A 15,663-nucleotide genomic window follows, 5' to 3' on the forward strand; every position below is an offset into this window, starting at 1 on the left:
GAGGAGTCTCCTGATTTTTTCTAGAGCCTCATAAAATAGCAGAGTGTCTGGGGGACAGCAGAAAGTACAAGGGTAGGGTTGCTCAACGGGAGCCCTTTGGGGGCGTTGAGAAGGATACAGCTGAGAGGGTGGGTGTGCTCATTTGCAATTGGGGTCATTAGTCTATTTTATTTTGAAATACTAAGGTTGGGGGGCCGCGTTGGCAGACTTATGATTAGGTCAAAGGTGGCTTTTGTTCAAAAACGGTTGAGAACCAATGTACAGTATTCTGGGATGCTTGTTCCTCCATGTGTAAGTCTGGGACACCGACTGTGACTGTTTTCCATGAACAGAGCTTGCATGTCGTGCACAACAAGGTGGAGTTGGGGAGGCTGTGGGTAGCAAAGAAACAGTTACAGCTGGGAACAACTGAGAAGCTTTAGTAAACCACAGTTTTAGACCAATCAGAAGCGAGGGGAGCTGATCTGCTGGGGCAGAATAGCTGAGCAGATCAACGGATGTGACCTGTTTTTGTTAGTTGAGGTGAAGCAGAAAGGTCTTGAATACACGGTCTGCTAGAATCGACACTGGAGCTTGATGCTGCCGCCAGAGAATTGGTACAAGAGACTATTAAGATCTTTATTAAGAACAGTGTTGTTCATTAAGATTTTTAAAATATCGACTTTTGTTCCTGCTTTAGTGAGTTCTACGAGGCGAATGCTCTCATGATGGAGGAGGAGGGAGCGGTGATCGCCGGTCTGCTGGTGGGCTTGAACGTCATCGACGCTAACCTCTGCATGAAGGGAGAAGACCTCGACTCCCAGGTAATGAATAGCACTAAGGGACCCCCCCCGCGCACTGGTTCCAGTAGCACTGCCCTGCCAACATTTAATTCTATGGGAAAGTAATGGGATAGAGAGAGAAGATGGGGGACAGGTCAGGATATGACCTTGGGCCGGAACTGAACCTGGAGTTTCCCACATAACAGTACAGTGCCTTAGCCATTTGAACCACAGCCAAGGCCAGGATTCCATTGTTTTCAATACACCTTTGCACAACTGTGACAAACTGTGTCACTGTCTCTTGTTGTTTATGCGTCACGAGTGCTATGCAATCCTGTTGGAACCGGTTTGCTCAGGCCAAATACCTCACTGAGGACATCAGGAGTAGTACCAAAAGGATAGCGTTTGCACTGTGGTTACATTTATGCATTTGGCATAGGCGATTATGACTGGCATGCTGTGGCGTTTAGAGGGTGAAAGACTGCACTGTATCTCAGGTTGCAGTCACAAGCAATTAATGCATACTGTAGCTGCCCATCATCCCTGATGGATCTGATGACTTATTTATGTATTAACCCCTTAGTGCAGCACTATGGCTCTCTGTAATGTCATAGCAATGTTGTTATGATGTAGTTAAGCATTTTCAGCAAGTGAATAGGGTCGCCGGCGACCCCTGCTGCAGTAAGAGGCTACGTGAATCGAAAGGTTCAGCACTTGTCTGATAATTGGCCAAAGAATATAACCCATTGCATATGATTTGGTAATTTAATTTGCTTGCAAATATTAGGTAAATATGGCTTTGTGATGCTTAACCCCTGTGCGCAGTCTACGTTATAACCTTACTGTCACCAAAATTGTAATGATCAAGTCCTACTCTGTTGCTTAAGGCTCTCTGTAATGCCATAGCAATGTTGTTATGATGTAGTCGAGTATTTTCAGCAATGAGTGAACCGTTCTGCTGGCAGGTCCATCTTCATAAAGCGCTCATGTCAAAAAACATTTTCAAAGAAAAGAAAAGAGTCCAACCCTGCAACTCCCTTTATGGTTATGTCTTTTCTCTGGTTTCCCCACAGCGTGTCTGTTTCAGGTAAAACCTGTTGAAGGTATAGATTAAAATGTCCATCGGCTTGGTTTTATTGCCCCATCCATTCCTAGCCTGTCTTGTTTTCCTCTTTAGGTGGGGGTTATAGATTTCTCCATGTACCTGAAGGACGGAGGACACAGCAGCAAGACTGCAGAAGGGTGCGTCAGTATTGCTATAGTCATGGTCTTCAAGAAATTTGCAGATGGACACTAGTACAAATAATAATCAAAAGCTCATTAAAAGCTCTTGTTGAGATTTAAACACAACATCTGCACATGTAAAATGATATACGAGATTAAATGAAAACAACAAACATTTGTTCAGGTAGATAAATGCTGTGGTACTCAAGGTTGCAATTTTGCACTTTTTTATTTGGTTACAAAAAGTAAAAAAAAAAATGCAGCCTTGAGTGCCTCAGCATTTGTCTACCTGGACCAAGTTTGAGAGCCCACACACTGATGAGCATCTGCTTGTGTTTGAACAAACATTTGTTGTTGGCTCATTTGCTTTGTGTTCATGCCAGGGATGGACAGATAACGGCCATCTTAGACCAGAAGAATTACGTGGAGGAGCTGAACAGACACCTGAGGTATGGGCCAGTTCTCTTTCTAAGCACGCAAGTGGCTCTCACGTTGGGTTCACCTCTTTCCTCTTTTGCTGTGGCCATAATGACTAGTCAGGTATTGGCTAAATGGTGTTGTTCCTGTTTTTGTGTAGCGCGTCAGTCAACAACCTCCAGGCCAAGGTGGACGCGCTGGAGAAGTCCAACTCCAAACTCACAGAAGAGGTGGGTCAGGGCCCTGTCAACATCACATCACACTACACACAACACACAAGATAGATATAGCTGCAGGTGGAGCCCCCAACAAAAGATTTACCAAATGATTTGCCAAAAGTTAAACATGTAAGAATTGTGACAAGATGCAATATTGAAAAAATTATCTGTTGTGTTGAGTACAGTTGGTAGACATGTTGTCCTTAATTCCTACAGTAGCTCGAAATTATGACTGGCTGTGTACATTTCTTGCAAAATTTGCCTTCTGGGGGGATGGGGTGGGACACAGCTACTTGTATCCTAGGGCAAGGGTTCCCAAACTTTACCATGACAAGGCCCCCCACATACCGGTATATTCCAGCCAAGGCCCCCCTTACATGGGTCATGCCACAGTATTTTTCTTTGCATCCCCTTTCACAATCATAGTCTAGGTCTGTTAGTCAGTGCCTCACTGGGATACAATAATAACTTGACAATAATAGTAGTAATGAGAGAGATGCAGTAGATTATTATAATGTGTTCTTAACTAATGGGGATATTGTTAAGATTATTTTTGGTTTATTTTGGTGTACATTAGTTTTTACTGCACAACACTAACTGTCTAGCCTGGCAACTCCCATACTGCCTTTAGTTCTACACAATCGTTTCTCACTTGTGATTAGGTCTGGTGTTAACCAGGCAACGAGGGTGCTGTTTCCACGTAGCTGGATATTTTTATAAGTGGATATTTTTTTCTCCTGGTTGCATTGGTTTTGCATTGGTTTTGGCCTTCCGTTTCCACGTAGCAGATATTTAAAATCCAGGTATAAAAAGCAGGAGAAAAAAATATCCTATTTAGGGGGCTAAAACGCACCTGTTACAGTGGAGCTTTAATTTTTATCCATATGTTGCATTTAAACCTAAACAGGAGAACAAAATACCCAGCTAAAGAAATATCCTACTACGTGGAAACAGCACCTAACTGTCAGTAGGCTATCCAGAACCAGGTGTGGCTAATTAATTAAGGGAGGCATGGAACACTGAAGAGTAACTGTCAGTTTTTTTTAATTTTTGAACTCTGCTGAAAAGGCAAGCCCACTTTTAGCATTTTCTACGAGAATGCAGTCTAGTGTTGTTGTGCTATACTTTTCCTGCCAATCTGCCACGGCCCCCCTAGCACCCCTTCGCGGCCCCCCAGGGGTCCCCGGTCCCCAATTTGAAAACCACTGTCCTAGGGGCCGCAGGTCATCTGAATCCGGCCCTTGACTACACACACAGGTAGCTTGCATATGATAAATGATAAATCTAAAATAACACTCCAGTAGAGGACACAAATCAAGTCACAAACCATATTCTCACAGAGTAGTACAGAGAAAGCAAAAGCACAACAAAATAGAACAGTGCTAGTAAGTAGAGGTGGGCATTAATGTGTCTGACCTATTAAGTTTCTGACCTATTAAGTTTTAATTCTCTCTCTTGACCAATTGTTTTCTTTGTGCCTTGTTCCAGTTGGCAGTGGCTAATAATCGCGTAATCACTTTGCAAGAGGAAGTGGAGCAGATTAAATGCGATGGATCCTATCCCACAGACAAGGTTTGTCTCAAGTTTCTTCCTTCGCATTTATATAATACCACCTAAACGGCAAAATACCACCTAAACGGCAATAACCGCAATACCAAGCCCGGAACACAAAGTCTAGGCAAAGAGTGGAGATAATTTAAGCAAAATGCATACGCTTGCACACCCGTTTTATTGTTTCTTCCCTTCATTTTGCCCATTTTGCCTAACAAAATGCAGCAGCTGAAGCTCGTGAGGGTGCATGAGAACTGGTTTAACACCCAACGTTGTGCTAGCATGTGACATGCTCTCTGTTTGCGCTTCCCAGGTGCCCAGAGCAGACGGCAGTGCCGACGGACAGGTGCTGGGAGAGGCTCGCAAGCAGCTGAAGGAGGAAACCCAGCTACGATTGGTCAGTTGCGCTCCTCAGCAATAGTTGACAAGAGCGTTTTTGCCCTACTTTTTATATAGTTGGCTAAGTGCAAGTCAATTTTCCTCCTTTTAATATAGTTGGTGAAGTGCACGTCAGTCTTGTCCCAGCTAGGTTCCTGTGTGATATCAGTGCAGTCGGGGGGGGTGAAAGAATAAATCGTAAAACTCAACTGCTGAGAGGAGGTTACCCGAGGACAAGAGTCTAGACGGTATTTTTTTTCTGGGAAGTGAGGGTGGTCTGTGTGTACAGTATTATGGGGGCCACGTGGTCTGAGATTAAGAGGGCTGTGGCTCGCTCGTCTCATGTTGCCGGGCGGCGTCGGGGCGGTGGCCGGGGCGGCTGGCAGGACGTGGAGCGGGAGCTGGAGGTGCAGATTGGCATGAAGCAGGAGATGGAGCTGTCCATGAAGATGCTGGAGAAGGACATCTGCGAGAAGCACGACGCCCTGGTGGAGCTACGCCAGCAGCTGGACGACCTGCGCACGCTCAACCACGAGCTGCAGCACAAGTCGCAGGTACGTCTTACACACACGCACGTATGCATGCGCACACACACACACACACACACACACACACACAGACGCGCACACACACACACACACACACACACACACACACACACACACACACACACACACACACACACACACACACACACACACACACACACACACACACACACGCATGCGCACACACACACCACACACACACAAACGCACAACCACACAACCACACACACGCACAAATCCCAACTAACCACATGTAATACAGCAGCTTGACGCTGCACACACTCAAACATGTGCACACTAACAGACACGCACATATACACCCAGGCCAGTTGTAACTAAATTACGCCGCATGTAATGCGTAGCCCCATTATGCACGCTGTTCCACCAGCAGAACTCTGTTCTAGACATTGGAAAGACTTATGTGCTGTAGTACCACAATACTGTGACATTACACTGGGCCTTTAGTAATACATTACGACTTGGTCATTGCCATTCTGGTGACAGTAAATTTGTAACAGGGTTTAAGGTACAGTATTTTTTTTCTGGTGTTAATTTTTACAACTCTTGCTGCTCATTCACAAATGTTCAATCTTTTTCATGAATATTTACCCCCACCATCAATTTTCAAGTATTCATTATGACTTGGAAAATTGACGCTTTTCATGCATTAGCAATAATATACATCTTTGGTCAGACCAGTAAATATTAGTTAATTACTTAGCAATATCCACAAAAAAAGATCAAATATGTGAATGGGCACCATGCGTATTCAAAATTAATAACTAACCTGGACATTTAAAGAGGACTGCGCTGGCTCTTTTCTCCCTCTCTTTCTTGCACACCTCCACAAATACGTAATCTCACCTAATGCTGCGTCATAGCAACAATCCACAGTTCCTCTTTCCAATATCGTGGAAATTGCTGACATTTAAATTTAACAGCCAATCAAATAAACCCCAGCTTTCTCGTGGTTCTCAAAACACCTTTTGGATTAGGGATTATTTTGGACTTAGTGCTTTGAGCCACTAGACTCGGTTCCAGTTGACAAGAGTCAGGGCAGTGCGCCAACACCAGATGGTCTTTAAAAAGCCAACCCTGCATGCATCACTGCAGCACTGTGAGCAGTGGATTGCTGAATTCCCCCAAAGGCATGTGGAATTAGAATCACATGTGCCTGGTTAATCTGTAATTACTGTTTGCACTGTTTGTATACATTGTATTGTCTGTGGCATGATATTGTATAAATTGCTTGTGTGCATGCTTGTGTTGTATATTCCCCCTGTACTCTCGTCTACATTACACATTTGTGAATACTCAGATAATTTAAAGGTGCGATATGTAGGATTATGGCCAGAGCAGGTATTGCCACTGTGCTTCTATTTGAAACTGTGCTGCCTATTGTCAAACTTGTTCTTTTTGTGAATATCTATGAAGTAATAAATGAATGTTTACTGGTATGACCAAATATCAGTAAGTTTTGTAGCCAAAAATGTAAATTTTTGGTCATTCAAAATGGCAGACATGGTGAAGATCCACCTTTTCATGTATGTAAAGTGCAATTTTCCCAGTCATAATGAATGCTTCAAATTTGATGGTGGTGATATGTTTTTGTGAGAATTGTTACTTTTGTGAATATGCAGTACACATTTTGGAAATAAATGACTAGAAATAGTGCATACTGCACATTTTAAACATACCAAATAGTATGTGGATTGTATGGAGCTTGATCCATAGTGCATAATAAGCACTAACAGCCTGAAGGAAGCGAGTGACACTTATTCTCTGACAAAAATCATGCAACCAGCTCAAGACGAGCTACTTTGAATCAAGCTGAGAAAGGCTATTATTACTTATTAATATTACTACTACGTAATACTATTGTATCGAAAAAAGTGTCAGATCAACAGCAGCTCTGTTATTTTGCACTGAGCTGAGAGAGTGAAAGTCTTTTCTCTGTGGGAGTGTAATAACGTTTGGTATACTATGCTTTAAATCTTTAAATGCCCCACTGCAAAATAAGTTCTAAATACCGGTATGGTTGTCCTTTTTTGCCTGTAGAGTGCGGAATCCAGCTCCAAACAGAAGGGTGAGGTCATCGGCCGTCTGGAGGAGAAGACCAACCAGATGGCCAACACCATCAAACAGCTGGAGTCCAGGTAGGAGACCCCCCCAACCTCCACATGGGACAGCCCAACCTTGTACCCTACACACATCGGATTACACCACTGCCTCATAAGAAAAGGGTCCCCTGCTAGAATCAGGAGCATGTTGAGTACATGCACTGCTACTTATACTCTCGACAGTTGTGAATGCTGTCCAATATGCATGCTGGCAATTCAATTCAAATCAGTTGCATGCTGTGGTGTGCTGTAAATGCCTAACATTACAAACTGTTACCTTGCGTTCACTCCCACTATCATACATAATTAGTAAAGCATTCCTGTATGCAGCTTTCACTGTGGGCAGTATACTAACGCCAGTCTACGGTTACTGGCTGTTCGATAGTACCTACGTGTTTACGTGAATGTATTTTGCCTGTGGTAACAGGGAATACAATAGTTTACCAGATTTTGGGAATGCATTTCAGTGTGAAAGAATTAACTGCATGCTCCATGGATGTAATTTCCAAACACTGTGAATGTGTTCAGTTCAGTAGGAATTGTAATTCACTTCATTCCTGCGCCAGGCAATGAGGCTTCCCAGGGGAATGAGCTTCATCAGCTTCCACATGTATATGCCCTGTGCCATGGCTGTCATGCTCCTTCCATGTGACTCCATGGTTTCAGCACAGAAATCTGATTGACATTTTTTCCCTCCCTTCTCCCTCGTGTTTCAAATCTCCTTAGCTTCCTTAGCCCTTTCCCCCCCCCAGAGAGGGCTCTGAGTTTACACGCAATAACCGTCTCCTCCTCCTCTTCTTCTTTTTTCTTCTCCTGTCTCTGTATGTTTTCTGTTCTTTCTTTCATTTCTTTTTCCTCATCTTCATTCTCATATCACTTTTTTTCTGCTTCGGTTCTTCTGCTTCATTATCCGTTGGCTTCCTTGTTTCATAACTAGTGAGAAAGACATGGCGAAGCAGGCTAGGAGCCTCAGTTCAAACGCCGGCAAACTGCTCCAAAAGCACTAAAATGGGGATCTGTTCCGATTCGCCCGTCGATAGTTTCATGAGAAACAAGATCTGACCTTCTGTTTGTTACTTTCATTTGACAGTCTTGCAACAATATACAATAGAACCAACTTGAACATTTTTTTTATTTTCACTGTATAACGAAAAAAAAAAGAAAAAAAAAGTTTTCTTTTTTTCTATTAAGAAATGGGTACCACTGTACATGTTCCCGTTCCAGACTAATCTATCCAGTTGCACCTGCTTCGATTACTGTAATAATCTCCACGGGTCCTTGTTGTCCCTGTTTCTGGTGTTTCTCTGAGTTGGAGTACAGAGGCCCTGCCTTGGCTCTGCTGCCACACTGATCTTAAGTGGTCGGGCTCAAACGCTTACAGCCAGACTTCAGTGAGTAAATACCGAACGCATAATCGCCTTTTCTCTCTCCCAGTTTATACGAAGCAGTGCACCCACTAACAAAAAAGGTGTTGTGAGTTAAGCATTCAGTTCTTTTTTTTATTTGATGTCTTTTTCAGCATCAGGCTTCTTTATTTTTTTGTAATCCTCTTGTCAGCTGGCGAATGACTCCTTTGAATTGGCTTGGCTAGTTAAACATTTCCGTCGACAATGGTCATTGCAGTTCCAGACTTCATTCCCCATCGGCTCCAAAAAACATGGTTTGTGCTGCTGCTACCGCTGGACATTCCGCTAAGTGATTGCCTTCATGGTGTTTTTTTTTCCAGACTGCTACAATTCTCATAAAGTTCAAGTAACGCGGAGCTGAGAGAGCAAGCTTCCCTTGAGCAGCTAGTCTGAGCATTATTGTGTGTGGTGTAGGTGTGGAGAGAGCGCCGCTGCCCATAGCGACTCTCAGTGCTAAGCACGTTATCTAATTGACAATTATGAAATTATTTAATCAACAGCTTACAGTTGCGGTGGCCTGTTTTCGGCGTTGAATCATGTGCCTGAAGTCACCTCATCTGTGCATGAAGTGATGAGACCTAGAGGCAGAGATGGGAGGCAGTAAGAGGGTGAGAAAGACTGAGGCAAGAGAAAAGGAAAATGGATGGAAAAAGAAAAGAAGGACAAACGAAAGGTATTAAGAGAGATGAAGGGAGAGAGAGAGAGAGAGAAGTGATTGTGACCCTTGCACCACAGAGCGACGAGACAAGTCCAAATATGTCCAAATTAAAACCAACCAACAAACGAACAAAGGTGTTATGGTTTCTATGAAAGTCAGAGCGTTTGGATGCAGTTGCTTGCAACATAATGAAACCATTCAACTTTTATGTGGACTAAAACATAGATGTAAAACTGTAGTTTCAAAAAAATGAATAGCATAATAAAACAAATGAAATCCAAACTCTACAGCTTTGCGTGTCTTTTTCCAAAAGTCTGTTCATTTCGTCCTTTCTTTTCAAGCTATACTCCACCACAAGTTTCTTTCCACCTTTATTTTGACCTTTAACTTTCATTTCCAGTTAAGTTGAGTAGTGTTCTCCCTACCATGCATTTCCTGGTTTTGTTTTGTTTCTTTTTTCATTTCATTTTTGTTTCACCACGTCTTGGCCCTGGCCTGGCCCAACTCCAGGTTCAAGCAGGCTGAGCGGCAGAGGGACCTGGCGGAGGAGGCGAACAGGCTCTTCAAACAGGAGTTTGGGGACAAGATCGAGAGCCTGCAGCACGAGGTGGAACAGCTGATGAGGCAGAAGTAGGTGGAGCACATGGGTTGTTAGACACACATGCACACATCGCCTCTTACTCTCTTCTCTCTCTTCTCTCTCTCTCTCTCTCTCTCTCTCTCTCTCTCTCTCTCTCTCTCACACACACACTCAGTCAGTCACTCACTCTGTTACACACACACACCTACACACACACACACACACACACACACACACACACACCTACACACACACACACACACACAGGGGAATTCCTGCTTACAGTTCTTTGGAAGGAAGTATCAGTCTTGTTTGACCCCTTTCTTTCCGCTCTGAAAAGGCTGAATGAGTTACTACTACGGTAGCATTGATTTAAAGAAACTGTTTAACATTAGTGATCCTTGAGCTTAAAGCTTTACCAAAGCTTTCAAACGGGAAGGCCTTTTAACAACCACATTACTGTATGCCCATAAATAAACACTAACAACTAGTAACTGTATCATATGCCATGCTGCAGTGTTGTTATGTTTCCCCTAGGGGGCAGCAATGTAATTGTTATCTGCGGCTCTATGGCACCATCTGGTGTTTGCATCTTTTTTTGTCTCATTAAAAAAAAACTCAGCTGTATGATGTACATGCGATCATAGTAATGCACAGATAGGGACGAGGTGTTGCTAAAGCACCTGCCCCTTTGTCCTACTGGACATTAAATGCCTCTTTTGAAAGTTGTTTTATCACAATATAGGCCTACTGTGGTCTAGGTTGATATGATAATCTACAAATGCTTCACGATCAAAAGCATGTGACAATAATGCCCGAATATAATATAGCCTTTATAGCCTAGTTGGGCAGCTGGAAGTTCCACATGCCCCCAACACTCCAATCTTCAGCACATGCCACCCACAAGTTTCCCCTCTGTTAGCCTAGGCGCAACAGCTTTTTGGGGGACTTCTCCTCATTCAACATCCCAGTGATTTTAAAATGAGAAAATTATCTTGTGATTCTGAATTGTGCTTTAGCAAGATATTGAATCAAACGTCAATCTCATCTTGCCTTGGATGACCAGGCCACAAGCACAAGGCGAGGACAGGAGGTTATATAATGAGAGGAACCCTTCATATGTGTGTTCTTCCTGCTGCACTTCTTAGGTCCGGCCTGGAGGGGGAGCTGAAGAAACAGCGGCGTGGGGGCGCGGGTGGGGCCCAGCACCTGGACCCTGGCTCTGAGGAGAGGAAGAGCGTGCCACCCTCGCCAAAGGACAACAGCAGGCAGCAGCAGGTGGACGATATCAGGAAGGTAAAAGGTCCACAGTGGAGGACTTGTTTACCTTTCAGGGTTTTAGAAGTAAAACCCCCCCCTCAGTGTGTTTACTATTGCTGTTGTCAGGCCAACCAGAACGGTGCTGGTGCCTGTTCCCGCACCAGGGGTGAGTTTCTCAAAAGAGAAGTTGCTAGCCTGTTAGCAACTTCGGTAGTTGCCAATGGGAAAATGCATTGAAAACAACAAAGTAGCTAATGTAGTAAGCAACTTTGGTTTCGAGAAATCCACCCCAGTTGCGTTCAGAGCCAAAGTGCTTCCTGTACCTGCGAACCGGCCGCATTCTGTACTTCACCGCACGTGACGATGTGTTACCAGGATGAACCTGATGATGTCCGTGTTGTCGTCACGGTTCACAAACGCGTCAGTTGGTTGGAGATTAGGTGCGGGAACTTCAACGAACCGGCACGGTTCTCTGTTGGCCTGAACACGCTATCTGTGTTCCCTGCTCAGTGTCTGTCACACAGTACTTTTCATGTGGTAACTCTGTGGTCCCTAGGAGCTGGAGGCTGTGAAGAAAGAGAACGAGTCTCTTCGAACCGTGCTGGAGGAGAAGACTAGCCTCAGTTCAAGCCTGTAAGGCCACAGTGCTTCTGGTTCCTGTTCACATGTTTCTAATTTATTTTGTAGGCCTTTGATTCCATCAAATAATTTCATTGGCTATTTTATTTATTTGATTGATTTCTAATATGGATAATGAATAATACTTATACTTTCTTTTACATCTGTGTGGTGTGCCCTGTCATGTTTTAAGGTCCCTGTCACAAACTGAGGAGGAGGAGGATGGCCAGGTAGTCAAGAGTCATACTAACACTTCCAACCATTCACACGATCACTCATGCTCTCAATCATTACAGACGCACTACCACAATAATCGCCTCTCGCAGTCACTGTTGTGTTGCTTCCTCTCTTAAGTCTTTCTCCATTGTGTCTGCCATAGGATCAGGGCTTGCTCGAGGACCTTGAGCCCTTTGTCTGCACAATTTGTGAGAAAGAAGACTCCTTGACCCGGACCAAGGTATAGCAGTGCGTTGACAGCCCGAGGTGAAATAGTTCCTTTCCTTCTCATACCGATAGTTCATGTCCGTATCATCCATTGAGCTTTACTGATATGTGTACTTTCTTGCCATTGAAGACATAATCGTCAGACACCCACACTTGCAATGGGTAGTTTATGCTCCAAGTATGGGATAACAGCCGCATAGTTTGGCATTTCATAGGCATTTATGAAACTTGTCAGAGACAAATTACTTCCTGGCATGAAAGAAATGCATTCTGTTTGACTAGAATAGAAATGTAATGTTGATGCAGGTTTGTGGGATTTGGCAAGACATGTTGCAAAAAATGCCACTGCATTCTGAAGCTTAACTGGTCAGCAGTGGTGTCCTAGGTCAGTGTTTCCAACCAGGGGTACATGTACCACTAGGGGTACGCGAGCACACTGCAGGGGGTACTTGAATTTTTTTTATTTTAACAAATATATGGAGCTTAGTTACATTGGGATAGAGAAAGCCATATAGAATTTGATTTAGGGGGCACTCATGGCACAACGAAAAGGGGTACACAAGACAAAAAAGGTTGGGAAACACTGTCCTGGGTAACCCCAAAAGAAGTTAACACAAAAGGTTGAATGCGTAGTTGTTAGCCAGTTAGCAACTTCGGTAGTTGCCAATGGGTAATTGCATTGCAAACAACAAATTAGCTAATGTAGTTAGCAACTATGGTTTCGAGAAATGCACCCCTGATGTCAAGCAGTGTCTTATTGTTAAATTGTCAATTTGGTCCTGCACTTACCATGACTTAGAACAGTGTTTCTCAACAGGGGTGCCGCAGGCCTCCCTCAGGGGTGCCGCAGAAACGTGGTTGATAAATAAATTATGTAATATAATACATACTTGTCTAAATTGATAAGTTAATGTTAGTCAGTGGAATCCTTCATCTGCCATTTACGCACAATAAAGTAAATATAGGTCGCCCCAGTCTGCTGCAACTTCGAACGTAGGTCGTGTGACGTCTCCAAATGTGTAACTTTTCTAAGCTTGTGTGGTATCGGATGCGGTGCAATGTTACGGCTTCTTGGTTTGGGGTGCCTTGAAGCTGTGCATGGAATTTTGAATTTTTTGGACCAAAAAAATTGGAATCATAGAATTTTGTCAAGGCCCCGGCCATGGCTCAGATGGTTAGGGCATTGACTGTTACCCGGAGACCCGGGACCTGGGTTTGATTCCAGCCTGAGGTCATTTCCAGATCCTCCCCCATCTCTCAAACTTGCTTCCTTCCTGTCGCTCGTTCACTCTGAGTTATTTCCAACATCCTGACTCCCGTCCTCAACTTGTGCTTGTGACCTCGTTCTTTATGTGACGTCTCGTCTCCGCGGGGAAAATAATAACATTTACATGCTGTCAACTTAGCCACAAACAACGTTTGGAGGACTTCTCCCCTTTCAACATCCCAATTGTAAATGAGAAAATTACCTTTCAATTGCACTCTTGCAAGGTATCGAATTAAACGCCTGTCGTCAATGACGTCTTGTGACATCATCATGAGGCCACAAGCACTTTGGGAGGATGGGAGTTTATATTGGAAAGAACCCACTGCCCTATCCAATAATTGGCATACAAATGTTAAAATATATTTTTTAAATGTCAGCAGCACTGACATACTCCTGTTGGCGTCTTCTCTTTAGAAGCAGTGCAAGAACTGCAAAGGGCTCTTCTGTGACGGCTGTGTGGCCAACGAGCTGCCCCTGCCCTCCTCCATCAACCCAGAGCAGGTGTGTGACAACTGCTACTCCCAGCTCCTGCAACAGTACGCATCAAGCCCCACCTGAGGCCCTGCTGCGCCACACACACGCACACGCATACGCACACGCACACACACACACAATCCATCATTCCGAACATCACGGAAAGATGGATGTCTGACTCTCCAGGTGGGACTTTTGGAATGATACATTTTCTCTTTCTCCAAAATAACTTAAAACCAAAAAGCATTTAAATCATTGGAAGAACTTCTTGGTCTAATGATGTGTAATGTTTTACAGTCACATTTTGTTTCTGGAAAGGGATAATGTTGTTTTTAAATGCTATGTGCCTGTGATAAGCCTTTGGGAAAGTAGTATTGTGCAGGCGGCACGCATTCATATCTGCATCGCATTAGTTGTATCATGTCCCGATGAGTGATTGTTGTCCACCAAGTGGATATTCTTCAGTTCTTGAATTGTATTACTTGAATTGTGTATCAAACAGTTACTTTTGAAGCCCTTTATCTTTATGCCTGCACTTCAATTTTCTTAATAGTTAGCCGATATACTTCATGGTTAGCTTGACTAACAACATGGCAATTATTGTAACTAGAAAATGGCTGAGCTGATTGTGCAGAAAAAAAACATGCCTTTTTCTCCTTAAAAAGAGGAGTGGCAATGTACAGTAAGTGTCTCTATGGTTGGCTGTGATGGCATGAACCAGTAACAGAATCACTACATCTCAGCCTGTACAGGGCTTATGATTTAGTCATGAACTATTGGCAGCATGGAGGATCATTAACTCCAGCACATTCAAAAAAAGGACTTGTAAGGCTCTGTTATTATGAGGCTGAATGACAAGTTGTATTATTTTACTTGATGTTTTAATAAAAATTTTAAAAATCTTGAAATGGTCCATGCAGTCACATGGGAAACAAAACCCTCAAATACTGTTTGGAACAGCAATGTGGAGTTCAGTTTCTTTATCTGGTTAAATTGTGGATGTGATGTGAGAAATGTATGCATGGATTATCACAATTGCAAATCATTAATCTGTATTCAACACATTTTTTTTTAGTAATTATTCACAAATTAACAATAAGGCTTGCCCCTCTATCAAAGACGGTAGAGTAAAGTAAGATGATTCAAGCCCTTGCATTTCCTGGATCCATCCATGTGATGTCATGTGAATGCGGTTAGGAGACCTATGGGGGCTTTAGAATAAACAGAATGCCCTTGGCACTGTAGATGGCGGTAGCGTACATCTTATGCAAGCAGTCACCAAATGCCACAGAAAGAGAAGGAGGGGACAACGCACCTCTAGGACAGTGGTTTTCAAATTGGGGGCCGGGGACCCCTGGGGGCCGCAAAGGGGTGCTAGGGGGGCCGTGGCAGGTTGGCAGGAAAAGTATAGCACAACAAAAATATATATTTAATCTAGACTGCATTCTCGTAGAAAATGCTAAATGTGGGCTTGCCTTTGGGGCCAGAGCATAGGAGTTGTAGTAAAAATAACAATCTAACTTAGCTAATAAACGCTGAAGAGTAACTGTCAGAACCCTTAATTGGCAACACCTGTTCTGGTTGACCCACTAGGCCCAGCAGCTAACTAATTAGGCCTCACAGCAAGCAGTGGTTGCCATTGAGTATTCTACAACAGAGTTCTAAAATTAAAAAAACTGACAGTTACTCTTCATTGTTCCATGCCTCACTTAATTAGCTGCACCTGTTCTGGTGCTGGG

The 15,663-nt window shown here is 43.6% G+C and overlaps 1 protein-coding gene across 3 annotated transcripts in view; it reads left to right on the top strand.

Annotated features, from left to right (window-relative positions):
- Positions 1 to 14,853, top strand: part of rufy3 (RUN and FYVE domain containing 3) — a 30,358-nt gene extending 15,505 nt beyond the window's left edge. For 2 of the 3 annotated variants that reach the window (XM_063195547.1, XM_063195548.1), the window contains exons 5-18: positions 680 to 803; positions 1,939 to 2,003; positions 2,369 to 2,434; positions 2,563 to 2,632; positions 4,109 to 4,192; positions 4,485 to 4,568; positions 4,936 to 5,103; positions 7,156 to 7,253; positions 9,792 to 9,911; positions 11,010 to 11,157; positions 11,678 to 11,754; positions 11,933 to 11,969; positions 12,119 to 12,196; positions 13,865 to 14,853. In XM_063195547.1, coding sequence (XP_063051617.1) covers positions 680 to 803; positions 1,939 to 2,003; positions 2,369 to 2,434; positions 2,563 to 2,632; positions 4,109 to 4,192; positions 4,485 to 4,568; positions 4,936 to 5,103; positions 7,156 to 7,253; positions 9,792 to 9,911; positions 11,010 to 11,157; positions 11,678 to 11,754; positions 11,933 to 11,969; positions 12,119 to 12,196; positions 13,865 to 14,008 — 1,363 coding nt within the window. In that variant the 3' untranslated portion in view covers positions 14,009 to 14,853. Of the gene's footprint in view, positions 1 to 679; positions 804 to 1,938; positions 2,004 to 2,368; positions 2,435 to 2,562; positions 2,633 to 4,108; positions 4,193 to 4,484; positions 4,569 to 4,935; positions 5,104 to 7,155; positions 7,254 to 9,791; positions 9,912 to 11,009; positions 11,158 to 11,677; positions 11,755 to 11,932; positions 11,970 to 12,118; positions 12,223 to 13,864 lie in introns of all 3 variants that reach the window. The other variant, XM_063195549.1, reaches the window with a different exon arrangement.
- Positions 14,854 to 15,663: the final 810 nt, after the last annotated feature.

This window comes from Engraulis encrasicolus, chromosome 3 (assembly GCF_034702125.1).
Source record: "Engraulis encrasicolus isolate BLACKSEA-1 chromosome 3, IST_EnEncr_1.0, whole genome shotgun sequence".
In the NCBI taxonomy this organism is placed as follows: domain Eukaryota; kingdom Metazoa; phylum Chordata; class Actinopteri; order Clupeiformes; family Engraulidae; genus Engraulis; species Engraulis encrasicolus.